Source organism: Dendroctonus ponderosae, unplaced genomic scaffold (genome assembly GCF_020466585.1).
Source record: "Dendroctonus ponderosae isolate FM_Combo_2020 unplaced genomic scaffold, Dpon_F_20191213v2 Dpon_F_20191213_1, whole genome shotgun sequence".
NCBI classification, from domain to species: domain Eukaryota; kingdom Metazoa; phylum Arthropoda; class Insecta; order Coleoptera; family Curculionidae; genus Dendroctonus; species Dendroctonus ponderosae.
This window is the reverse complement of record NW_026017110.1, coordinates 48377051-48390457: the sequence shown is the minus strand read 5'-3', so window position 1 is coordinate 48390457 and position 13407 is coordinate 48377051. Positions and strand designations below refer to the sequence as shown.

The following is a 13407-nucleotide window of genomic DNA, read 5'->3' as shown; positions in this document are numbered from 1 at the left end:
AATTTTTAGGGGTTTCTCAATTTCACACTCTGCCCTTCTGAGGCTCATTTCTGAGACGCTACTTGACATATGAACACGCTGGATCCAATGCGTAAGAGCGAAAGATTCTGTTTCCAGTGCAATTAGTTTCATTCAAGCCAGTAGTATTCGTATTCTTCCATAATCAATTCCTGATCTGTGAAAAGTTTTGGCGCGGTTTTTCATTTGCATCATAGTTTTCTGAAGCTCATTTCTACATTACTGCTGAAGCTACCGGAACATACAGACCAGCAGTCGATAGAGGAAGCTTTAATCTACCACCTCCACTGGAAAAGTCACTATAAACCGACAGAGTGAAGACCAAAGCGAAGGCAAACCCTAGCGTTTTTTCCTTAATAGTTGCCTAATCACCCGGTTCTTCCTCTAAAAGTGTTTGAAAAAAAAACCCTAGGAAATCGCGCGCTTAACTCAGCCATAAACATGCGATTAGCACCTGATTTTTCCGTCAACAAAAAAACATTGAAAACACTATAAAACCCCGAGACACTTTTCCAGATAAACCGATCCAGATAGCACCAAGGGGTTTCGCCTGCCATAAATATCTGTCCAATTGCCGACAACTCACTTACCTTCCAATTTTCTCCTGTTGTAAATTTCGGGCCAATGGCAGTTTATCAAAACGCCGCAGGACAACAGGTTTTGAAAAATAACTGGGAAAAAGGTCGGCGATTTTAAACATTCAGGAAGGAAATGCGCTTTGCTTGAGAGACGATGGGCGAGCCTTTGCGGGCATTTTTTCCATCTTGTTCTTGAATAGTTTATTTCAATAGGGTCCCGGTGGATTGCGTAGCTTTTCCTCTTTTCGGAAAAGCCAGTTATGTCTGTTTAGTTCTATACCCAATTATTTCGCCGGTCCCCTGAGAGAAAGGCGCGTTCGCCTTGCTGACTGACAGCAAGCGGCCGAATTCGCTTCTTATTGAGGGAAAATTGTTTTTTATTGGTCCCTGCAGAAGAATATCCGTCTTCAGGTGTATGGAATGGGGAAGTTTGCCTTTTTAGGGCTCGTTCTAAGGTGTTTTGGCGGTTTGGATGGGCCACGGGTTGCGATATAGTCCCATTTGGCTCGTGCGGGAGACCCGCTTTACAAACATCATATTGTTCCGAAGAGTATTTTTCGGCATCGGCTTAAGTGGTCCAAATGAGGGGTCAAGCAGTCGATAGAGGAAGGTTCACTTGATTTCGGGAGTGAATTTGGGATTGTTCCACCCAGTGGTTGCTGCTGCACGATTTTTTGAACTTTGGAGAGTTTTGGGCGATTTTGTATTTTAACACCATGCTCTTGGGACGGTCATTTCTGAGCAACTGCTTCAGATCTCAGACTGTGGATTTCAGTAGTTGATCACCGAAGCTCCAGTTTACAGGGTTTTTAAACTTAGTTTTATTCGAGTAAGAAATTTTTGAAGATTTTTTGTGCCAATTTTAGCATTTGAACTATACTTTTCTGAGACAAATTTCTGAGCATTCATTGGAGACATCAAATTGGAAATTTTATGTGACCGGTAATGAAAGGCTTCTTTATGCCCGGAATCGATTGAGTTTTATATGAGTTTCTAATTGCTTGAGAATTAATTTTTTAAATTTGAAATGTTCTAAAGCGGTTTTTGATTTTTGCATCATGCCCTTCTGAAGCCCTGTTCGAGGTAACCGTTTCAGACATTCAGTTATCGGAATGTGGCTTCCAGAGGGCGATAAACCGCGTTCAATTTAAGTGCAGTGGGTTCCACTCCTAACCACTGGCTCCTTAACAAGGAATTTTCGAACTTCGGGCAGTTTTGGAGCATTTCTTCATTTTTACACCATCCCCTTCTGAAGCCCATTTCCCAGAGGCTGATCGATATATTGATATGAGGGTTGCAGCACGCCATACAGGAAGGTTCAGTTGAGGGTCTGAGTGTACATGGTTCCATTTCAGATAGCAGTTCTTTCACGCTTAATTTTTGAACTTTGAAAAACATTTGAGCGATTTTCATTTTTTGCATTACGTTCCTCTGGGGCTCCTTACTCCATAACCATCGGAGATATTTGAATTGGCATACCATCCATGAATACAGAAAGCTTGCATTTATCAGTTTTATAAAAGTGGTTCCATTCCAAATGTTCGTTGATCAAGAACGTATTCTTAAACTTTAACAAATTCTTCGCGGGTTTTTCAAATTTGCATTATACACTTCTGTAGCTCATTTCTGAGACGCTGCCTAAGCTGTGGGCATGAAGGGCACACCCTGTCATACAGACAGCTTTTATTAAGGGATATGGTGCATATGGTTCCATTCCAGCTTGTAGCGTCTTCAGAAATAATTCTTGAACTTTGACAAGATTTTGGGCGCTTTTTCGCATTACGATCTTCTCAGACTAATTGGGGCTAAACCCCAAATATTTTACAATTCGGATACCAGCGGTCAACAAAAGACGCTACCGTTTATCAGATTTCTAAAACTGGTTCCATTCCATAAAGTGGTTTGGTTATAACGCATTTTCAAACTTTGAGAAAATTTTTAGGGGTTTCTCAATTTCACACTCTGCCCTTGCGGGTTTTTGAAATTTGCATTATTCACTTCTGAAGCGCATTTCTGAGACGCTCCTGGAGATATGGAAATGACGGTTCAACCCTGCCATACAGAAAGCTTTCATTAAGGGCGGTAGTGCATATGGTTCCATTCCAGCTTGTAGTGTCTTCAGAAATAATTCTTGAACTTTGACAATATTTTTGGCGCTTCTTTGCGTCTGCATTACGATCTTCTGAGGCTCATGCCTGCTAAACTGCCAACTGTTTTACAATTCGAAGAACAGCAGCCAACAAAAGAAGCTTCCGTTTACCAGATTTGTAAAATTGGTTCCATTCCACGAAGTGGTTTGCGTATAACGCATTTTAAAACTTTGCGAAGTTCTTGACGGGTTTTTCAATTTTAGACTATGCCCTTCTGAAGCCCATTTCTCAGACGCTGATCGACATGAGGGTTACAGCACGCTGTACAGGAAGGTTCCGTTAAGGCTCGGAGTCTATATGGTTCCATTTTAGACAGTAGTTTTTTCACGCTTAATTTTTGAACTTTGAAAAAAATTTGCACGATTTTCATTTTTTGAATTACGTTCCTCTGGTCTTCTTACTCCATAACCACCGGAGGCATTTCAATGCTCATATCAGCCATGCGTAAGGAGTGGATGGAAGGAATGGCCGATAAACCAAGTTCATTTAATTTTTAAGTCAATCAGTCAATCAATTTAAGTGCAGTGGGTTCGACTCCTCACCACTGGCTCCTTAACAACGAATTTTCGAACTTCGGGCAGTTTTGGAGCATGTCTTCATTTTTACACCATGTCCTTCTGAAACTCAGTTCTGAGCAAGCGCTTACGAAATTCGAACGCGTGTTCTACGAGCTTGTAAAAAAGGTTCGCTTTAGTCGTGCCTGTAAATTCGGTTGCACGCGAAAAGTTGAAACCTTCGACATTAATGCGCGGTTTTGCATTTTTACTCCATGCTCTTCTGAGCCACTACTAGACGAAGCTGAGTGCTCGCTATGTACGGCAGTTAAAAAAAGCCCAGTTGATTGGCCGTGCAAACTTGGTTGCATCCGCACTGGCAAATTTTCCAAAATAAACTCTTCTAGTTTGCAACGTTTTTGCGCAACTTTTCAGCTATGCGCCATGCTCTTCCGCAGTGAATTTCCAAGTAGTTCTTCTAGGGATCAGAAAGGGGGCTTCTGCACTCGACACAAAAAGCCGCAACTTACCTGCGGTGTAAATTTGGTGGCTTTTGGTCAAGCGGTCTCTGTATAAATAACTCTGGAAAAATTGACAAAAGCTTCACGAGACAACTGGAAAAACGCCTCAATCAGGCCCTTAAAAATCACTGTTTTTTAAATAAAGTATTGTTTGCAGTGCATTTAAAACTATTAAGCTCCATAACGAAAGAAATTGCGCACCTGAAAGTGTGGTGGCACTCTAGATGGTGAGAGATGATAATGAGAAGATGAAGAAGAATGAGAATCATACCTAGCGGCTTGTGCGGCTGGTGGCGGTGCAGTCATGGCCAAAGCTTTGTACCTGGCCTGCTCGTCAGTAGGAAGCACAATGTCCACTGATCGCGATCTGAGCGCCACATTGGGGCCCACTGGAACCTCCAAACTCACTCCCGAGTGCTGCAGCTCTTCAGTCTTTTTCTCCGGCACTTTGGAGAAGCAGGAGTCGACCGATGCTGCTCTATCACGCTTCAGATCAGGCACCTGCAAGAACCCAGCAGAATTATTTAATTAAAAAATCCTGGACAGGCAATCTGTAACTGCTGCTGATAATAATTTACTTCCTGCTAAAAGCTGCCATATTTCGGAGCCCTAATTGACTAAAGACCTCCATAATGGGACTTTTGACAAGGATAAAGGCCCGACTGGCAGTCGAATGAACGCACTTCGTTTTGTTTATGTTTATGAAACGCTCCGGCTCCGCCCTGGATCCGGATAAATTATCAGAACGAACTGGGTTACTTCTTTAATCGGTTCCTCGGCTCTCAGCCAGCAATTTGTGCCGGTTAGATTTATATTTGGCCGACCGAATAGCGGCCCTATTGGCGCTCCAAGCAGGAATTCAGTTATCATATATTATACCCCGCGGGAGGCATGAGATCAGATTTATGGACTTGGTTCTATTGTAAGTGAACTTAACTTACTTGCAGATAAATATCGCTTACCACCAGGCCCGGTATGGTGGTATGGGGGACGTCGCCTTCCGATTGGACGCCCTCAGACGTTCCGTCTGAGTACGGTTCTGAGTGGGCATCGGTCATGTTCTCCAGTGAGGTTCCAGTGGGTTCAGCGAAAAAAGCCTCTTGCCGATGAATCGATTTGCGTCTGAAAACCATCAAAATTTTGAAAATCTGGATGCTGGCTTCCATCATTGTGATATCAGCTTGAAATTAGGCGGAAAATTAAGTGTTTCGTAACGATTTTCGGCGATTTTAATTAAAATGACGTCGCCATTTGACACGGGAACCGGCAATTGAAATTTCTAGTCGGCCCAGGTTAAAACGCTGTAGCTGAAATCCAAATGTTTATTCCATTATACGCAGCCCAATAACCTGCTGCTGTCATTAATATTATAAATTTAATTTTCAATTGCGTTAGCTGAACTGTGCAAAACGTTTACATTTGATTTTGATGTATAAAATTGGCAAAATCCATGGCAATTTTGGGTAGTTGCCAGCTCAACAAAGGCGACTTCTGTAAGCAGAGTTCTTCGTATTGCGGCCTGTTGGATAGATGTAGTCAGGATGGTTTCTTCGCCGAAAATTCCTGCTTTAAACCAACTTAACGGAGTAGTGTTAAGTGGAACAGAGGTGACCTTTCGTCGTATTCCTTCTAATTAATTTTAATTTCTTATCCCATTTATGATGGCAACATTCTAGCGTTTCATCCATATCACGTTATTCTTGCCTCACAAGCCCTTTAACTATAGAATCCAATCCAACATGATTGCTAAAGGTTGCGGTTCTCAAAATTTTGCAAGCTTTTAGCCTTTTAATTGACAAATGGAAGTAAATAAAAGAACTGAAATGAAACTGAAAAATTAGGGCCTGAGTTTCGTGGCAAAAGTGGCAATTTATAATATCTACGTTCGTGTGGAAGTTCAAGTGTCTATCTTAGATGATTTGAAAATTACGATTTTTTTAGTAACGATCTGCTAAAGTTGAAGGCGAAATTTAGTCAAACTTAGAAAATTATCTAAAGTCTCAACATATTTATAGATACCTTCTATCTACGTTTTTTCAGAATCTCAAGTCTCTACCTCATATGATTTGAAAAATACGATTTTTATCTGGTTAAGGATCTGCAAACGTTGAAGGTAAAACTTGGTCAGATTTTGAAAACTGGCCAAGAACCAGCCAACATCCTTATTCACATCAAAATCACAGAATTTCTGAAGGTACAATTTATCTATGTGTACGCAACATCTTAAGTTTCTAGTTTTAATAATTTGAAAATTACAATTTTTTTCAACATTACGATTTGCAATAGTTTAAGTTGCAGGCAAAAGTTGGTCAAATTTTAAAAAATTTGGATTCTTAGGAAATCTTCTTTCAAACTTTTCGAAAATTTATAAGTACCATCTTCCTATGCTTATGCAAAGTATCTTGTCTCCTGCATAGCATAGCTTGCATCGTCTGAAAATTACGATTTTTTTTAAATCGGCCTGAAAATGTCGAGGTCGTAGGCAAAAACCGTCAAATTAGAAAAAATCGTCACCAAGGAGGCGGATTAGTTAATCAATTGAAAGTAGCCGGATGCATATAGATATGATCTATCTATGCTCATGCCAAGTTTCGAGTCTCTACTTTAGTTCGATTAAAAATTACGATTTTTTAAAAACTAGGCTGCCAAAGTCCAAGTTGAAAGAAAAAAATGGAAACATTTTGACAAATCGCCTTCAAGAAGCCCGATTTTGTTGGTAAAGTGGCACTCTTTGGATATTTCTAGATTCTGAATATCTATGCTGGTGTAAAATTTCAAGTCTCTAGTTCGAATGATATGAAAATTAAGATTTTTTAAAAAACAAATTGTAAAAGTTGAAGAAGGAAGCCAAAGCCGGCCGATTTTTCAAAATCGCCATTATTTGATCGATATCACCTGCCTATACTCGTGCAAAATGTCATGTCTCTAGATTGGATAATGTGGAAATTACGATTTTTTAAAAACAGCCTACAAAAGTTGGAGTTGAAGGCTGTTGGTCAAATTTAAAAAATTCGCCATCAACCAGCCTGGCGAGTGATGCAACCGAAACCTTCACATAATTTATGGATATCACCTGCCTATACTCACACAACATTTCGAATCTCTAGTTTGGAAGCTGCGGAAATTACGTTTTTTTTAAAAACGGCCTGCAAAAGCTGAGGTTAAAGACCAAGCAAAAGCTGAGGTTAAGTTATGCAAGTGAAACTTTCAGAGCGTTTATGGACATCACCTGCCTGCACGAGCGCAAAATTTCAAGTCTCTATAGTAGATTCTCAGAGTGGTTCATATGGAAATATTGATTTTTTTAAAACGGCCTTCAAAAGTTGAAGTTGAAGTTGAAGGTAAAAATAGGCCAAATTAAAAAAATTCGCTATCAACCAGCCTGGAGAGTGATGCAACCAAAACTTTCACAGCATTTATGGATATCACCTGCCTATACTCATCCAAAATTTAAAGGCTCTAGTTTTGATGCTTCGGAAACTACGATTTTATAAAAAGGCAAAAGTTGGCCAAATTTAAAAAAATCGCCCCCAATCAGCCTGGACCGTTACGCAATTGAAACTTTGAGAACGTTTATGAATACTACCTGTCTCTATTAGTGCAAAATTTCAACTTTCTAGATTGGATCATGTGGAAATTACGATTTTTTAAAACCGGCCTGGAAAAGCTGGGGTTAAAGGTCAAAGTTGGTCAAATAAAAAAAAATTCAACCCAAACCAGCCCGCACAGTTATGAAAGTGAAACTTTCAGAGCGTTTATGGATATCACCTGCCTCTACTAGTGCAAAATTTAAACTCTCTAGTTTGGATCATGTGGAAATTACGATTTTTTAAAACCGACCTGCAAAAGCTGCGGTTAAAGGCCCAAATTGGTCAAATTTAAAAAATTCGACCCCAACCAGCCCGGAGAGTTATGCAAGTGAAACTTTCAGAACGTTTATGGATATCACCTGCCTATACTAGTGCAAAATTCAAGGTCTCTAGATTGGATCATTTGGAAATAACGATTTTATAAAAACGCCCGCAAAAGTTAAAGATGGAAGCGAAAGTTCGTCAAATTTGAAAAAATCGCCACCCACAATGCTGAACAGTAAATAAATTTAAAATTTCCGAAAATCTATATATGTCAACTGACTTCCTTCACTCACAATTTCAGGTTTCTACTTTAGACGGGTTGGAAATTTAGATTTTTTTTAAACCACCTGCAATAGTGAATATTGACGGCAAAAGTCGGTGAAACTTGGACGGTGGACCATCAGGCACGCAAAACTCCAGCTAGATACTACCAATTTCAGGCTTCTAGTTCAGAAACTTGAAAAATTGCGAATTTTTGAAAACGCCCTACAAAATCCAAAGGTATAAGTTGGGTCAAAATTAACCAGATCAGCAAAAATCAGCCTGTTGCTGCAATAAACTGAACCTCACAGGTTAGACAGAGCAACTATTAGTCTATGATTGGGCCAAATTTCAACTCTTTAATCTGGAGAGTTTGAGGGTTGCGATTTTTTGAAAAATGTCCCGCAGAACTCAAAAGGAGACAAAAATCAAAAAATCTCCAGAAATCAGCTTCTAGTTCATCTTACGCCAAAACATGGACGTCCACATTCTCTTCAAACTTTCCAAAACTGTTTTTTGCATGTTTTCATTCCACTTTCCCTAATTTCTTTCGCTTCTGTAGCACCAAATGACTACTTTGCATCTCCTGCGTGTCTACCTCCTCATTCAACGCGTTTTACAGCAGCCCAATTCCCCTCCAGAAAATCCCAATTTAAAGTGGGGACACGTTCCAAACTTTCCACATCTCATCCACTGAAGATCCTTCAAATATCTTCAGCACAAGCAGCAGCCCACTGGTAACGCGATCAACCATTTAAGAACTTTTGGAGGTAGGGCTTACCTGGACTGTGTGGGCGTGAGAGGCACATCCGGCTCAGCATCCGGAGGGAAAAACTCTATCACAGGCGAAGAGGGAATCGGCGGAGGCGACATAACAATCGGCAGCGAAGGCAGCAACGTAACAGTCAGCACAAACTCGGGAGGATCGACACTGTTCTCCCTGCTGTTGTCCGTTCCGCTGTTCTCCCGGCTGTAGTCGGTCGTTTCTTGGCTGCAGTGGGTGGTGATGCGGCTGCACTCGGTCGTGTCGCGGCTGTTGTTCGCCTCATCCTCATCCGAATCTTCCTCCTCATCGCTGGAGGAATCGGTAAGATATGGCAGCCATTCTGGAGGACCTGTCGCCAGCTCCTCCAAGGGATGGAGCCGATCGTACTCCTCCTTGCACGTGCAATGGACGCAAATCTACCAAAGAGCAACAAGTGTGAGTGAGAACACAGTGGAGTAGAGCTTCTATGTAATTCTATGTAAGTTGTGGTGCTTACCGAACTTTTGCTGCCAGAGGAGCGCCTTCTTTGGAACAACCGGTTAGGCACTTCCAGAAAGTTTCCAGATTCCTCAGATCCTCCTGAATCCACACTGCGAGAGCGCTGATCCATGTGAGGGACCCCGAGAAGAGCTGGACCTTCTCCCGAAGAGCCGGCCTGCAGTCGTTTGGCCTCCAGCTGGATCTCATCGAAGGAAGCCGAACGAATCTGCACAAAAAGTTAGTTTGCCAATTTTTTTTAGGAGTAAACTCAGTCTTGCCTGTTTGGGCACCTCCAGGCTGCTCTGCATCTTCATTTCGGCCCCCGTGGGTGTTCGGGAGCGCTTGAAAGTGGTCCTGAGCCGCTGCATCTTCCACTACTTCAATTGCTGATCTTCCTTGGACGCTCAACCTGCAAAAAATTAGTTTGTAAGACTTGCGGCAACATTTTAATTAGACACTCGCATCTCCCAGTGTTCGGGAAGATTCCCGAAGAAACATGTGTTTCAAACAAATCACATCGAACGTTCATGCCATGCGGCAGATATGTAAGAGCAAACAAACTCCGGTTGTTCGGTGTAAAGTTTCCGTTTCATGTCGTCGGTGGGTCGCAGTCAACCAGAGTCTTTATTGATTAACTTACAACTTCATTTATGCTCGTGTGATCAGGTTTGGTTAAACACACGCCTTGGCACAGACGGATGAATGTGTGCGCTAATTTCGCAATGCCAGATGTCGCTCAATGGAACGATGATCTACCGGATTTAGTCGGAAAACCGGAAATGGAGCCAATCGATTCGTCATTATTAAATTTTCATGCCGAGGTTAAGATACTCGGGCACTTGGGCATATTTAATGGTGCCCGACAAGGAGTTTCTAGATAAATTTGCCAGGTGATCGGAAATTGCCCAAACTCACCCAATTAGCCACGAGCAAACGAAAATTCTGCAAAATTCTGCTAATTCAACTGGAAGTTGATTAGTTTTTGAATAATTCCTTGCCCGTTGCCAGTTTTAAACAATCAAAGTTTCCTTTCGCTACCGTTTGTTCAGTAACAACCCAAAACGATTCCGGTTTTTCTATGCGTTTTTGAGCACGAAATTAACGCCAACTTTAAGTTTCCTAGACAGTTACTCTGTTTTATGAATGAAGTGAAACTTTCAGGATATTTATAGTAATCACTTGCTTATGTTTGTGCTAAACTTCACGGTTTTGTTCCAAATATTTGGCAATGGCGATATTTTGAAAACGACCTGCAAAAATTGAAGTTGAAGGCAAAAGTTGGTCAAAGTTTGAAAAATCGCTGACAACCACGAGTGAGCCTTAATACAGTGAAACTCACAGAACATCCATTGATATATTTCGTCTATTTTTTCTAACAAATTTCACGTGCCTTTTTCACAAATTTAAGGTTGCATTTTTGATATTTTCGGAAATATTCGTTTTGAACAAGCGGTTACAACAGTTTCGCGCCCTCTCAAAAAAATTGAGCACAACTTCGACTTCCAACATCGTTTTAAAAGTGTTAGATTCGCACATGAAGAGTTCAATACTGCTGGTTCCAAAGTTGTGCCGAACCCTACAGGCACGACACTCATTGGGAGACGCAAACTAAATAATCGGTAAGTTTTGATCGTGTTTCTCGCGTCTACACCAGTCGACTGGAACTTCGACTTCCAACATCGTTTTGAAAGCGTGAGTTTCACAAATTAAGAGCTCAAAACTGCTGGTTCCGATGTTGTACCGAACCCTAAGGGCACGACACTGATTGGGAGACGCAAACTAAACAATCGGTCAGTTTTGATCGTTTTTCTCACGTCTACACCAGTTTCGCGCCCTCTGAAGACAATTTAGCACAACTTCGATTTCCAAAATTGCTTTTAAAGTGTTAGTTTCGCAAACTAAGACCCCAAAACTACTGGTTCCGAACCCTTCGGGCATGACACTGATTGGCCCTGGATGCATAATGAAAGGAAATTTCAGTAATATCTGTATACAACTATTCTCTATATGTGTGCCCTGTTTCAGATCTTTATTATGCGTATTTTCGGAATTATCCATTTTTGAAAAATGACTTGCAAGAGTCGAGGGTGAAAGCTGGCCAAACTTTTGAAAAATCGCTTACGATAAGTCTGGACCTGCAATAAAGTGAAACTTTCAGAATATTTCTGTGTAGATAATTTGGAATTTTCAATTTTTGTAAGCAAAACTAAACGCATATCTATGGCCAGCGCTCTTTCATAATTACAAAAACTTCCAGAGCTCTACTTTGAAAACTTTTGAAATTGCAATTTTTTTTAAAACGACCTGCACAAGTCGAAGGCAAAAGCATGTTTGAAAAATCTCCGACAATTAGTTGGCACCCTTGATAAAGTGAAACTCTCACCATACTAATAGAAATCCATCGTCTACCTTTGCTGAAAATATCAACTTTTTACCAGAAATAATTTGGGAGCTTCGAGCTTTTGAATCATGATCTGCAAAAGTCGCAGGCAAAAGTTGGTGAAACTTTAGAAAATTGCCCACCATCAGCCTGGAATTTTTATAAAGAGAAACTCAACGATTACATACAGATACTTTTCAGTCGATGTTTAGGCCAAATTTCTGTACTAGATTTTAGATAACTTCGGAAACATGATTCTTTTGGAGAGTGACTGGCAAAAGCCAAACGGGAAAGTTGGTAAAACTTTGAAAAATCATCATCAACTTGCCTGTACCACAACATAATTGAAGCTCACCGAGTACCTATAGATAACCTTCCTCTATACTTCTGAAAAATCACAGGTGCTGAGAATGAATAGTGTGGAAATTACGATTTTTTTAAAACGACCTGCAAAATGCGAGGACAAAAGTTGGGTGAAAATCCGCAGCAATTATCCAGTGGCGTTTAGCCAGTCAAAACTTACCAGTGTGATATAGATACCATCAGTCTATAATTACGCTGAATAGCCACGCTCTAGTTCAGACAGTTCAAGAATTATGATTTTTTGAAAAATGACCTGCACAAATCAATGAAAAATGGAGTTGATAAATCTCTCAAAAATTGCTTCCAGTCTTACTCACCCCCAACTCATTTATAAAAAAAAACAGTCTATTTGAAGATTCTCTGTTAAATATAGTCGTAATCAAGGCCTGCAAAGGGTCTCATTGCGCATTTTCAGCCATGAAAGTAAAAATCTGTAGCGAATCGCCCGAGCGAAAATGAGCATGATTAATTCATCCTGGCACCACATTAAGAAATTATTCGCGTTTTTTGCTCCTCACTAAACAGGCCCTCGTTTGATGTTCCTCAGGCTAGCGTCTTTCTAAAGGAACCGGGACTCCTTTGAAAGATTAACCGAGCCGAGATTCGGATAGAATACTAGTCCACTTTGACGCTAATGTTGCTAGAGTGGATTCACCATGGCTTTGTTTCTTCTGAGGGTTTTCTTTCGTTAGGCGAAACGGTTTTTCACTATTAGCGGCATTTCTCACACTGACTGACTAACGATCGCTAATGGCCTTTGGAAGTTGTTCCACTTTTCATCGAGGAAATTTGCAAAACAATGTACGGTTCAGTCAGACAATTTTGCCAGGGTTTTGTCTTCTCTACGCGTTCCCGCCGGGTTTTAATCAAGTTTTCCCGCGTTGAATTGACACAGCTTTAATTAATCAGACTTAGCTTGATACGGAATGTCAGCACATACGTCTCGGGGACCGTTTATCTCCGCTTAAAAATTGCGGAAACTGTCACGAGCTCGGGCACTAACGTCCAAAGTTGGCTCGTTTATTTCCAGCAAAGCTGAAGTGTAAACGAAATAAAACTTGAAAGTCCCGCAATGTCTCTTCTTACTTGTTGCGATGAAATTCCACGAAAAAAATTAACGAAGCTATGAATAAATTGCTGCATTCTGTCCAGTGGACTTGGAAATTGTTGGCTCTGAAGCAGAGCTGCATTTGCAGGGTTTAAAAAAATCACAATTTTTAAACTCCCGCAACTAGAGAGCTGAAGTTTTGCTCGATATGGACCAATTGTATCGCGACAGATATTTGTTGAGTTGAAATTTATTAGGGCTGCCGACTGAATATTGGGGATTTTTCCAAATCTGACCCACTGTGCGATTATTTCACGCGATTTTAAAAAAATCACAGTTCGTTCATTTGTTTAACCAGACATGTGAAATTTGGCACAAACATAGACTAATGCCACTGGTAGACAATCGGCGAGTTTCACTTTTTTCAGAGTACAGATTGGTGGTTGGCAATTTTTCAAATTTGAAGGAACTTTCAGTTTCGCGGAACATTCGAG

The 13407-nt window shown here is 40.8% G+C and overlaps 1 protein-coding gene across 7 annotated transcripts in view; it reads right to left on the bottom strand.

Annotated features, from left to right (window-relative positions):
* The window catches only part of LOC109535832 (eye-specific diacylglycerol kinase), a 93928-nt gene that overhangs the window by 34901 nt on the left and 45620 nt on the right, over positions 1 to 13407 (bottom strand). For 6 of the 7 annotated variants that reach the window (XM_019901838.2, XM_019901840.2, XM_048670430.1 and 3 more), the window contains 5 exons: positions 9401 to 9531; positions 9139 to 9348; positions 8658 to 9058; positions 4703 to 4883; positions 4033 to 4262 (listed from right to left, as the gene is read on the bottom strand). In XM_019901838.2, coding sequence (XP_019757397.1) covers positions 4033 to 4262; positions 4703 to 4883; positions 8658 to 9058; positions 9139 to 9348; positions 9401 to 9490 — 1112 coding nt within the window. In that variant the 5' untranslated portion in view covers positions 9491 to 9531. The remainder of the gene's footprint in view (positions 1 to 4032; positions 4263 to 4702; positions 4884 to 8657; positions 9059 to 9138; positions 9349 to 9400; positions 9532 to 13407) is intronic. The other variant, XM_048670429.1, reaches the window with a different exon arrangement.